General features: G+C 32.6%; 1 protein-coding gene across 1 annotated transcript in view; it reads left to right on the plus strand.

Moving 5' to 3' along the window:
- Nucleotides 1-13316, plus strand: part of SNW1 (SNW domain containing 1) — a 32067-nt gene that overhangs the window by 5513 nt on the left and 13238 nt on the right. The window contains exons 3-8 of the mRNA XM_031952438.1: nucleotides 1885-2046; nucleotides 8047-8142; nucleotides 8232-8338; nucleotides 11144-11248; nucleotides 11359-11428; nucleotides 12451-12516. Of these exons, the coding sequence (XP_031808298.1) occupies nucleotides 1885-2046; nucleotides 8047-8142; nucleotides 8232-8338; nucleotides 11144-11248; nucleotides 11359-11428; nucleotides 12451-12516 (606 nt within the window). The remainder of the gene's footprint in view (nucleotides 1-1884; nucleotides 2047-8046; nucleotides 8143-8231; nucleotides 8339-11143; nucleotides 11249-11358; nucleotides 11429-12450; nucleotides 12517-13316) is intronic.

Below are 13316 nucleotides of genomic sequence, written 5' to 3' on the forward strand. Positions count from 1 at the left end.
TTTCAGTTGATTCTTCTCTCCATCATTCCTTATGACAAATAATATAAAAATACGAAGAAAGCCGTTTAGCAAAATTGACTATAACATATCAACTAATTTAGACATTAATTATTTATTGTAATATAGTCTTTCTTCAGCAAAAAAGGGAAATAGATCATTATATTCTTTCTTTGAGGCCAGCATTGGTCATTATACTTTTATGGCTTTTGCTTTATTGTTTTTATTGTTCTTTTAATTTACTTTGCTGAAGTCATTTTATAGATTAATTTTCTTGGTTCTGCTTCATTTCATAAAAGATATGCTTTTCCATATTCATCATATTCACTGTTTTTTATGGTACAATACTATTTCTTTACATTCTAGTACTTTATATTTAACAACTTTGTAGTTGTTCCCCCAAAAGTAATTAGGAAGGAAGCAATAAAACATATAAATTTATTAAGCTAAGCACCTGATTTTTGCTAGGTATAGTGCTAATAACTTCATTAATATTATCTCATTTAAGCCTCATGACAACCCTGGGGTGCTATTATCATTCCAATTTTACAGATAAGGAAAATGAGATAGAGGTTAAGTAACTTACCCAAGGTCACACAGTTAATAAGCATCTGCTGCCAAAGTTGAATTAACTTCTTCGACTCTAAACCCAGCACTGTATTCACTTTATTCACTGTTGTAGGTGTTGATTATATCACATAAAATGTTGCAATCCAAATACAGAAAAACAGTGGTTCTTTTTCTCAAGGAGCTCACAATTTAAATTTAGTAGGGGGAGATAAAAACGTATACAAATTAGAACATAGTACTTTGACCAAAGTGTAATGGTCAGTGTAATTGTAGTGGTTCTGGGTTCTTTAACAGTGGCAAGTGGCACTAAGTAGGAAATTCTTAAAGAATGAGCCCACTGACCAACTAGAAATATGACAATCAGGTGCATTCTGTCCAAATTTAGAGATTTATCATTAAGTTGGCTACATTTTTGTAGCCAAAATTGGGCTACAGGCCCATTTTTGCTTTGGGCCATAGTAAATTTCAAAGAGTCTGAATTAAGATATAATGAAAATATAATCTACATCAATAGAAAGTATGCAGACTGGCTAAAATATAGATCCTTTAAGTACTGGAAGAAAAACATGGTAACTTTAGGAGATGTCAGAATATTAGATTTTGATAAGGAAAGGATCTCTGCTAATGAATAAATCAGGGGAAATTTATTAGAGAATGACACCAAAGTTGGGCCTTGAAGAAAGGGAAGAATTTAAACAGGTTGTGATGTCCTTCAAGGGAAAGGAGTTGTTCTAGTCAAAGTACAAACTCATTGAATTGGGTCAGGGCAGGACAAATTCAGGGAATAGTGGGTAGTATACTCTGGATGGAATATAAAATGTGCAAAGGCGAGTAGTATAAAATACAACTGGAAAGATAGTAAGAAATGTTTGCTTTTGTCATAGCCTTGGAATGAATCATATTAATTGCTCATTGTTGGGGATTTTTTTCCTCATTTTAATGGTTCTTAGATTTAAACCGCTGGCTGTCCTTTAAAATCAAAATGCTTTTGATGTATAAGACCATTAATGATAAACTGTTTTATTTTAACCTACAAAAAATTCTTAAGTCTTCATTGGAAAGCTCCATTTATCTTAGGATTGTTTTTGTTGTTTGTTATTTAACTTTTAGTTATTCTAGAAAATTATAGTTTGGTAAGCAGTGCTATTTTATTTCACATGGCAGCTGGTTTGTGGCATAACTATTATGGAAAGTACTATGTACCTTGGTTTCAAAGCACTGTTCTGAATATGTGCTGAGATCCTTACCTTGACACATTTGTTCTAAATTTGAAAATCAAGTTGAGTACTCTATTTTTTCTCTTTTTTCTCTGTGCAGGATTTTGGAGATGGAGGTGCCTTTCCAGAAATACATGTGGCCCAGTACCCATTGGATATGGGAAGAAAGAAGAAAATGTCCAACGCATTGGCCATTCAGGTGGATGCAGAGGGAAAAATTAAATATGATGCAATTGCTCGACAGGGACAATCAAAGGACAAGGTAATCCATTATTTTGTAGATTTTATTTAAAAATCTCAGAATTAGACAAGACTGTTTAGGTCAATTTATGTTTGAATAAGACTCTAACAAAGTGGTCGTGCAATCTTTGTAGATAACTTCAAGCAGGAAGGAGGAAAGGATATGGAAAATGATAAAATATTATGCTTCTGCCATCTATGAGACTGATTTTTTTTAAAATCCCATTTGTACAGTTTGGAGACAATTGGAGAAGATATTTATTACCGTCTCTTGTGTTTTCAAGTTTCCAATGTAAACAGAATGTTTGGGATAGTAAAAATTATTCTTTCAGGATTTCTAAAGCACACATAACAAGTTGTCTTTGACTACTAAGACTATCAGTGAAAAGAGTGAATTTTAAAGTAACAAAACAAGCATCTCATATACTTGGCACTGGTATAGCTGTACAGTTGCATGCCTTAAGGTTGCTATTGCAACTCTAAGTTGGGGGTAGATAGCTCCAGCATCATGTCACTCCACTTCTTGAGATGATAATTGTACTGCTGTATTGCCTTTTCTAGTGGGGAGGAGCCGCAAATTACGTCAATAGAATATGATAAAGGAATGTTCCGATAATTTCAATTGAGTAGATTTTTATTATATTTCTAGGTTAAAAAATAAAGCAATTGAATTTCTAGAGACTATTTTAAAACTTACCTTCTAATTCACAAATTATTGATCCTTTCTGTGGTTAAAATAGAACCATTATATAGAACATAGATCATTGTTTCTTGGATCTTAATATAATGTAGGTTAAATCATGTAATTGGATTATGATTACTACAAACACTAAAAGATTCACATGGTTAGCCTTTACTTCAGGTTTTAATTTTGACTATACTATCACTAACTTAAAGAAGTATCACTTAATTTTTTATAAGTCATATTGCTCAGAACAAATGGAGTAACATTAAAGATGTTGGAGTAAAATATACTACTTTATTTGTTAAATTTACTTATTTTAAAAAATAGCAATTACCAAGAAAGTGGTAAAAAAAAAAAAAAAAAAAGGTGATAAAACTTAATAATCAAAAGTCTTAAGCTGTAGATCATTATCATTTTATGTGGATAAATATATTACTTTTGGGGTTTTTTCCCTTTAACTCCACTGAGTAGTTTGAAGCTTTAACAAAACTTGATAGCATCTTGCTGCAAAATCTAATGTAACAGAATAAAAACCTGAGAAACCCAAGGAAATCCTTTGAGAGAGTATTTACTTATTCATAATGGTTAGTGGGCCTCAGAGTATGGTAGTACTCAGTCACTTATTTATATACTATAAATGTATTATCAAATTAGAAGAAAGTAAAATACATTAAAATATGCAAAACCTAATATTTTATTCAGAATTTTTTGATGCTTTGAGGGCCATTACTATGAAAATCAGTTTTTATAAAACAGGAAAGGAAAATTCTGAAGGTTTTATTTTAAGCTTTTTTAGTTATAGGGACTCTGGGATTCTGAGACTCTAAAATTCTGAGAGATTACTATTCATAGATGCCTAGGAATCTTACTGTGTTGTTTAGAAGATTATTTAATTCCCATGTTATGGACACTCCAATCAGTACAAAAGGTAAAATTTATGAACACCGGGTAATTTTTGATGAAAAATAAAGTATGAAACAAAAGAATGAAATATAAGATAATTAATACCACAATATAAAGATAATTCAAATGAAATGATATTAAGCCTGCTGGTAGTCTGCCTCCCTCAAGTCTCTCTCCACCCCTGTCTATCTTCCTTTTAGCCATTAAAGTGGTCCTAAAGCACTGGTCTGATCACGTCACCTCCTTCATTCAGTAAACTTCAGTGGGTTTTTATTGCTTCCAGAATCAAATACAAAATTCTGTGTTTGGCATCCAAAGCCCTATCCTATATTTCTAGTCTTCTCAGATTTTATTCCCCAACATGTAGTTTTCTTTTTTCTTTTTCTTATAACTTTATTATGTGCATGTATAAAATTAGCTTTTTATTTTTCAGAATATATGCAAAGATAATTTTCAGCATTCACCCTTGCAAAACCTTGTGTTCCAAATTTTTCTCCCTCTCTCCCCACTTCCCCCCTACCCTAGACAGCAAGTAATCCAATATAGGTTAAACACTCTTCTAAACATATTTCCACAATTATCATACTATGCATGCACACACACACACACACACACACAAACCAAAAGGGGGAAAAATAAGAAAAAAAAAAAGCAAACAACAATAACAACAGAAATGGTGAAAATACTGTGTTGTGATCCATACTCAGTCCTGGTAGTCATCTCTCTGGATGCAGATGGCTCTCTCCATCTCAAGTCTATTGTCCTGAATCATTTCATTGCTAAAAAGAGCCAAGTCCATCACTGATCATTACATAATCTTGTTACTGTATAGAATGTTCTCTTGGGTTCTGCTCACTTCTCTCAGCATCAGTTCATATAAGTCTTTCCAGGCTTTTCTGAAATCATCCTGCTGATCGTTTCTTATAGAACAATAATATTCTTTTGCATCCATGTACTGTAACTTATTCAGCTTTTTCCCAATTGATGGGCATACACTCAGTTTCCAGTCTCTTGCCACTACAAAAAAAGCTCCTACAAACATTTTTGCGCACCAACATGTAGTTTTCAATCTAGTGACACTGACCTCCCAACTGTTCCATGAACAAGAACTCCATTTCTTAGTTCTGAGGATTGTCTATAACTGTCTTTCATGTCTGGAATGTTCTCTCTGCTCTGCTCTTGAGTGTTCATTTCTCTGTCTGCTTTTAAGTTCCAGTAAAAATCCTACTTTCTTTGGGAAACTTTATCTAACTCGTTTTAATTGTTTTTTCCCTTCCTATTCATATGACTTGCTTTGTATATTTTTGTTTTCGTTAGATCCTTGAGAGCAAGTACTATCTTTTTGCCACTTTTTATATCCCTCAACCTTAGCACAGGGTCCATCATATAGTCGATACTTAATAAATGTTGATATTTTTGATAACTTCAACTTATAGCCCCTTCCAAATGCAAAGTGCTAGAAACATTAAGAAGAATATGTCTTCATAGGATATAAAATGGTCATTCATACAGGTTTCTTATTTTTGGAATCCAGAAAGGATTTATTGGAGGAAATCATGATTAGAACAGTAAGAATTTTGATTCTTTGATTACAGTGATGAATCTCAATGAATGCTTTCATGTTTTGTTTTGTTTTTCCTTCTGAATTCATCAAGGCCTGGGAAGTGTGGTATCCTTTAGTTATTGACAATAAAATATTCCAGGAAGCATTAAAGTATATTTCCAGAGAAAATACCTGACTTATCTGAAGTGACCCTAAGTAAATTCTTTATTATTTCATTACTTTTTTATTGTTTGATCTAACAAACTTGGTGTCCCGTTAAGCTTGAAGATATAGTTTTACCCTGTGTATGGTAAAATGCTAGACTTAATCATTGTTGACAATCTGTTTCTTTGCTAGTTTTTACATAAGTAAAATATCTGTTTAGCAATAGCGAGTTATGGATTTATCTTCTTCACAAAGCTCATTTATGCCCCCTGACACCTTTACAACAGTATATTGTATTTTTCAGAAAACCCTCAGGCTCTGCCTTCTAGGATATTCTGAGCTTCTTCACCACATTTGGTACTTTAACAGTAAAAATTTTGAGTTTTATAATTAGCTATCATAGAGGAATCCTTTTTTTTTTTTTTACATCTTTCACTCAGCTTTGTGAGAAAGAAATCTTAGTGATGCTTGCTTAAAACGGATTATTGATTTTAGAATACTAGAATAAGAGGAAATGAATAACTTGCATGCTAAATTTTTATTGGGGCTTCAGGTTAATTTTGTGATTAGACACAACTACCATGAGCCCTTAGAATTTTGCCTGCAGTGATTGCTTAGTTTAATAGTTTAATATATTATTAATTAAATTAATTTTTTTAATTAAAATTAAAAAAAAAAATTAGAAGATAGTTTAATATAACTAAGTTTTCTGTGGTCCTTAATGTTTTCTATGTTGATGCTATATGCTTACTGTTTGGTGATGAAACATCTTTGTCTAAGATCATGGTCAAGCAGCTAGTTTTTAATATTACAGCCTTTTATACAAAGGAACATTATTACTCACATAAAGAAGACATTAATTCTAACTTTTTACCATAGTGGTTTGGGTTATGCTCTTCCTACTGCCCTAACTGTTCTTCTTGTCATTGGGGAAATGAAAAGCGAGAAATATAATATGTTTTCATGAAACAGTAGGATATTAATTGAACTGTCTAGGGAGTTTGGATCTCACACCATATTCCAAATGAGTTAACCAGTTAAGAGCTAAAATTATTTCATCTGTTATTCATATAGTGTGTGTATACATGATTTTGTATAGCCTCATATCATAAATTTTCTCTCCTTTCTTAAAATATAAGCCCCATGGTGCTTTACACATAGTAAGAGCTTACTAAATATTTTTTCATTCTTTCCTATTTTCCTTTAGCAAGGATCAACTACATATAAAAGAGTAAATTCATATAGGTCTGGAATTTAGGATGGTATATAGCAACTATCAATGTCTATAAAGTCCATCTTTATCCTGTAGTATCCTGTAGTAAAATTAAAATTAATAAATAGTATCTTAAAAGCAAAACTAAATTAGAGGAATAAAACTATGAAGCTGTGGTATGCAGTTAATGCAACTTCTATCTGATTTAGTTAAATAATCTGTCGACACCAAAAAATGGAAAATGAACGGCTGAACAGATAATCAATGCTGGCTGATTCCAGTTCCTAAAAAGTTCATTCTTTGTAAATGATTTACTATAGCAAAGTGACCAAGACAACCCGAAAGGTCCCCTTGTCTAGCAAATACCTCATCATCTTGCTAAATGGAGGGATATATTAAGTGATGACAATAGTTTGTCATAAACTCATCTGTAAAATTTTACTGAAAAAGATTGTAGATCATGAGCAATATCACCTCATAATAGCAAGCAGTAGAGGGAAAAACAAGTGAATAGAAAACTTGGCAAGAAACCCAGTTGAGCAGAAAGTCATCCAGAGAACATCAAAATAGTAAGCTAGAAGGAAGATTTTAAAAATCCCAAAATGACAAATCTATAGATTTTTTACAGCTAACTCTTCACTTTCAGTGAAAATGGAGCCAAACTTTTCAGCCTTAGGCTTGTGCTTTAAGAAATTCCTTATAAGTTTTGGAAGACCTATTAGTTATCACTGACAAGTGATCTTAACTGTAATGCATGGAATCAAAGGAAAGCTACTAACTTAGGTTATCAGAAACCAGTTTATGTAAATATTTTTAACCTTTTTTTTCCTGTATACAATTTTTTTAGAAAATTATTTATTTTGATACATTGTTTTATGAATAATGTTGAAAGAGAAAAATCAAAACAAAATGGAAAAGCCATAGGAGAGAAAAAAATAAAGCAGATAAAAGAAGTGTGAACCATAGCATGTGTTGATTTACATTCAAGCTCCATAATTCTTTTTTCTGGATGCAGATGGCATTTTCTGTCCAAAGTCTATTGGGATTGTTTTGAATAACTGAACCACTGAGGAGAACCAAGTCTTTCATACTTGATCATTGCATATTCTTGCTATTATTATGTACAATGTGTCCCTGGTTCTGCTTGTTGCTCTCAGCATCAGTTCATGTAAATCTTTCCAGGCCTTTCTAAATTCAGCTTGTTCATCATTTTTTATAGAATAATATTCCATTACCTTCATATATCACAGCTTATTCAGCAATTCCCCAGTTGATGGGAATCTACTCATTTTCCAATTCTTTGTTACCACAAAAAGAGCTGCCACAAACATTTTTGCACATGTGGTTCCTTTCCCCAGTATTTTTCTTTTTTCTTTAAATCCAAAAAATAGAATGAGTATCCTAAATTAGTCTTTATAATAAAAGGACGACATCCATTTCTAAAATAATTTAATGAGGTTGCTGCCTTTGTTCTTTACTCTTTCTTATTCTTGTTACATTTAACCCAATTTAGGTCATTTATAGCAAATACACTGACCTGGTACCCAAAGAAGTTATGAATGCAGATGACCCAGACCTGCAAAGACCTGATGAAGAAGCCATTAAAGAGGTACAAATTTATGCAAATGATGGTTAGTTTAAAAAAAATTTAAACCTTGTTGATTATCAAGCCACTTAAAATCATGTCTTTGATTTCAGATAACAGAAAAAACAAGGGTAGCCCTAGAGAAATCTGTGTCTCAGAAGGTTGCTGCTGCTATGCCAGTTCGAGCTGCAGATAAACTAGCTCCAGCTCAGTATATCCGGTATGAATCAAACAAATTGTCTTTTGTCTCAAAAGTTTTAATATCAACTTCAGCAACATGTGTTATCTTATTCAGGGTTTCTTCTCCAAGAAATTAGTTGTCCTACTTAGTAAAAATGAGTAAAAAATTATTCATTATTAAATGGCTTAAAGTTCATTGACTCCTTTTGATTGCCATTTATTTTAAAGTGATAGTAACAGCTATTTCATTGATAGCAAAAAGGATGTTTTCCAGACTGGTTTTTTTTTTGTTTGTGTGTGTGTGTGTGTGTGTGTGTGTGTGTGTGTATCACAGATTTGTTGTCCAGAAATTTTCTCTTCTTTAAAAAATTCTTTTTAAAAAATTATTATCAATAGTAATTACATTCATATTTGTAAGACTTTGTTCTAAATTTTTCTCCCTCACTTATCTCCCCCCTCCCCAAGACAGCAAACGACCTGATATAGATTAAATCTATGCAGTGCTTTTAAACATATCTACGTATTTGTTATCTTAGGCAAGAGAAATCAGGCTAAAGGGGAAAAAAACAAGAAAACAAAACAAAAAAAGGTGAAAATACTATATTTCAATCCATATTCAGTCTCCATAGATTCTCTCTCTGGGTACCATTAGCATTTCCCATCCCACATCTATTGGATGCTTTGAATCACTACATTATTAAGAAAAGCCAAGTTTATGAGAGCATCATATAATCTTGTTATTGTGTACAGTGTTTCCTGGTTCTGCTTTCTTCCTTCAGCATCAATTCATATAGATCTTTTCAGGCTTTTTTGAAATCAGTCTCTATCATTTCTTATAGGACAATAATATTCCATAGCATTCATATACCATTTTAAGTTTAGCATTGTGTTTAACCAACTTTTTCTTGGCAGGAGGAGAAATGTAGAGTTTTTTGAGCATTCTTCCCCCTCCCCCTACCTCTCTACCCCCACCCCCACCCCCCGAGGCAATTGGAGTTAAGTAACTTGCCCAGGGTCACACAGCTAGTGTCTAAGGCCAGATTTGAACTCAGGTCCTCCTGACCTGAAAGAATATTTAGTGTTTAGCAAGGACACTGTAATTTAGTTTCTATGCTTTAACTAAATTAAAAATAACTAGCTCTTTTATAGGAAATCTTGTAGGATTTTTCCCCCTTTTTCTTAAGTTGTTATTTTTGAAACTAAGAAATTGCATGATTAAAGGTGTGATAGAAAAATAACTGCACATATAGTTGTTTCTAGTTTTAGGTTTTACTTGAGTCCTTTTACCAATGCTGTGTAGTCTAAACCTGAATTAGGAATCTCAACATACTCATCATCCTCACCCTCTTTTCCATTAAGTTAGTTGGCATATCTTGTCCTTTTTCCCTTCACACATCCATATATCTCCACTTACACAGTCATCACTCTTGAGTCCGACCTCTTTTGTTTTTTAGTAAATATTATTATTTTGCAGTTACATGTAAAGTGTTCAACATTCATTTTTTTTTTTTTTTAAATTTAATAGCCTTTTATTTACAGGTTATATGTATGGGTAACTTTACAACATTAACAATTGCCAAACCTCTTGTTCCAATTTTTCACCTCTTACTCCCCACCCCCTCCCCAAGATGGCAGGATGACCAATAGATGTTAAATATATTAAAATATAAATTAGATACACAATAAGTATACATGACCAAAACGTTATTTTGCTGTACAAAAAGAATCAGACTCTGAAATATTGTACAATTAGCTTGTGAAGGAAATCAAAAATGCAGGTGTGCATAAATATAGGGATTGAATTCAATGTAATGGTTTTTAGTCATCACCCAGAGTTCTTTCTCTGGGCATAGCTGGTTCAGTTCATTACTGCTCCATTGGAAATGATTTGGTTGATCTCATTGCTGAGGATGGCCAGGTCCATCAGAACTGGTCATCATATAGTATTGTTGTTGAAGTATATAATGATCTCCTGGTCCTGCTCATTTCACTCAGCATCAGTTCGTGTAAGTCTCTCCAGGCCTTTCTGAAATCATCCTGTTGGTCATTTCTTACAGAACAATAATATTCCATAATACTCATATACCACAATCAATATTCATTTTTAATAAGATTTGGGGTTCTAAATTTTTTTTTTCCTTCCCTTCTATCCCCCTTCCCAAGAGAATTAGCAATTTAATACAGGCCCTTTCTTCTTGCCTACCCTATTGATGTACCCTTGGATTGGTGTCCCTGCCTTATCTGTGTCCACATAGATGCCGGTGATTTTTTTTCCAAAAAAGAGGTCCTAGCCATATCACCATCCTCAGTAAATCCCAGAGATTGCCTCTAGGATTAGGTGTAAAATCCCATTTTTGATCCTTAATTTTTTATAACCTGGTTTCTTCAAACATCTCCAGTTTTCTTACACTTACTTCTCTTTGTGTGCTGTGATCCAGACATATTATCCTCCTTGCTATTCCTCTCACCTCATTTCTAGTTTTAAAGCCTTTGTACTGGCTGTTGAATACTCTCCTTCTTTCCTTCTGCTCTTAGAATCCTAAGCTTCCTTCAAGATTCTTCTCAAATCCCATCTTATGCTTGAGGTCTTTCCTGTCTTTTCTTAACTAGTTACCTTCAACTACTTTGTATGTATTTGGACATATTTTCTCTATTCATTAGAATATGAGCTCCTTAGGGGAAGAGACTATTTTTCCCTTTCTTCATATATCCATTCCCTAGCATTGTGCTTGGCACATAATAAGCTTGCTGATTAATTATGTTGACTATTAACATAATTTGTATTTAAATACCAGTATGGGAAATGAAAAATTGAAAGCTGAACAATTTACATGTCATCCTTCAGGTATACACCATCTCAGCAAGGAGTAGCTTTCAATTCTGGAGCTAAGCAAAGAGTTATTCGGATGGTGGAAATGCAAAAAGATCCAATGGAGCCTCCAAGATTCAAGTAAGTGCTTAATTTTGAAGGAATGAACTAGTATATTTAGCTTGGTCTGTTCTGAAAGAAAAATTAAGAGAGATATCATTCACTGGTTATACTTTTGTTTCTTCTCTTAGAATTAATAAGAAAATTCCTCGTGGGCCTCCTTCTCCTCCTGCACCTGTTATGCATTCTCCTAGTCGAAAGGTACTGGTCATTACATTCTCAAGTCTTTTACTCTTGATTTGTAGCTTTGAGATACTCAAGATAAGAGGTGATATCCCAGAGCCTTTGTTTCTTCATCTATAAAATGGAGATGTACTTGCATAAGCTGCCTTTGCCAATGATACCTCAACTCAAAAGTCCCTGAGGATGTCACTCTATTATATCACAGTCACACAGACCATAAATTATAGTCATGATATTGACTTTGAGTCATCAACAAAACATCTCTCTTTAAGAAATTCAGGAAATGTGATGGGTTTTAGAAACATTTCCAATTGGAATTTTAAAAAATTGTTCCTTAAAACATATAATTCTTAGTTATCTTGAAAATTGAGAAGGATTAAATCCTGATAGGTTCCAGAGAACTGAAGTTTTATGGTTAGTATTACCTCTCCTGAAATAATGAGTTTGTATCTGAAAGAAATCATGTTCTACTATTTGGTTCTGAAATTAAAAAAAATTAATACTAGAGTTATAACTACTGATAAAATTTTCTGGGTTCTTCTCTTAAGATTTTTCTCCCATAAACTTTGGGAGTATTATGCATTTGTTTAAAATTTTTCTGGGAATATATGTAAGATCATAGTATACTATACTTACTAAAATAGGGATTATAGTTGCTTTTTGAAAAGCATTGCTACTTTTTTGCATCACATTCAATTCCAGATATATTTATCTTCTATAACTCCAAGCCTTCTCATGTAATAAATATTTTAAAAGAAAAGGAGACAAACCAACATATATTAATTGTCTGACAGCATATGCAATATTCTACACTCATCGTCTCCTACCTCTACAATGAAGAAAAGTGTTCGTTTTCTCAACTCTTTTCTAGGCCAACCTTGATCATTATACAACAATATTGCTTTTTACAAAACTCACATAAACCTATTAGAATTGTTTATCAGTGAAGCTGTCTTTAAGGAGAAAATTCATATACAGATTTTTAGTTGGACTTTAAATCTAAAAATGTCTTGTACTTTTTTATTTCTTCCCCATCTCAGATGACTGTGAAAGAGCAGCAAGAATGGAAAATTCCGCCTTGTATTTCAAACTGGAAAAATGCAAAGGTAATTAAGCTGTCATAAAAATCAGTTTCTTAATATTATATCCTACTGGGGAACTTCATGAAAGATTTTTTAGCCTGAATAGCATTACTTTAAACCTCAAGAACTCATTTAGCTGTCTATTTTCAGAGTAGAACACAGTTTATACATTTTGATTTTTTTTTTAAACATTGTAATGGAAATGTCAAGGTATCAGGCTGTGAACACTATATAGAATATATTAGCCAATTTTTGAGAGTAAAAGCGCACAGAAAAGGGTCATTGAGAATTAATTGTTATATCCAAAAAAAAAGCTTGTGTCATAGGAATCAGAATCAGATACCAATTTTTTTCCACCAAAAAAAATCAGACTAGAAGTGCTACATAAAAACACAATGGTATATATTTTGGGGTGTATATATAGTGTCCATATTTTCTTATGAGTTTCATTGTTTGTTCATGCTAATACATTCTAGACTTCACTAAACAAACATGCCCTATGTATATCTACTAATTGGCAGAACTCCCAGAGCCCATAACAAAGACTAAGAAATTTATTCTGTGTTACATTCTATTACTATTTTTCTAAAATCAAATTTATGATTTTATTCAGTTTTATGAATTGTAGAGGAGTTCTAATGACCTTAAGTTGGGGGAAAAAACGTTTGTTATCAGAGTTTTGCCTTTCATTCTTTTTCCATTAGGTTGATAAGAAGAAAAAGGAAGAGAAAAGAGATACTTAATTTTAATTAAAAAAAAAAGTAATATCTTCTACAAGTCATTGCTCAGGAACATAAATATTATTGGGCAAAAATAAGACCATC

Source organism: Sarcophilus harrisii, chromosome 2 (assembly GCF_902635505.1).
Source record: "Sarcophilus harrisii chromosome 2, mSarHar1.11, whole genome shotgun sequence".
NCBI lineage: Eukaryota > Metazoa > Chordata > Mammalia > Dasyuromorphia > Dasyuridae > Sarcophilus > Sarcophilus harrisii.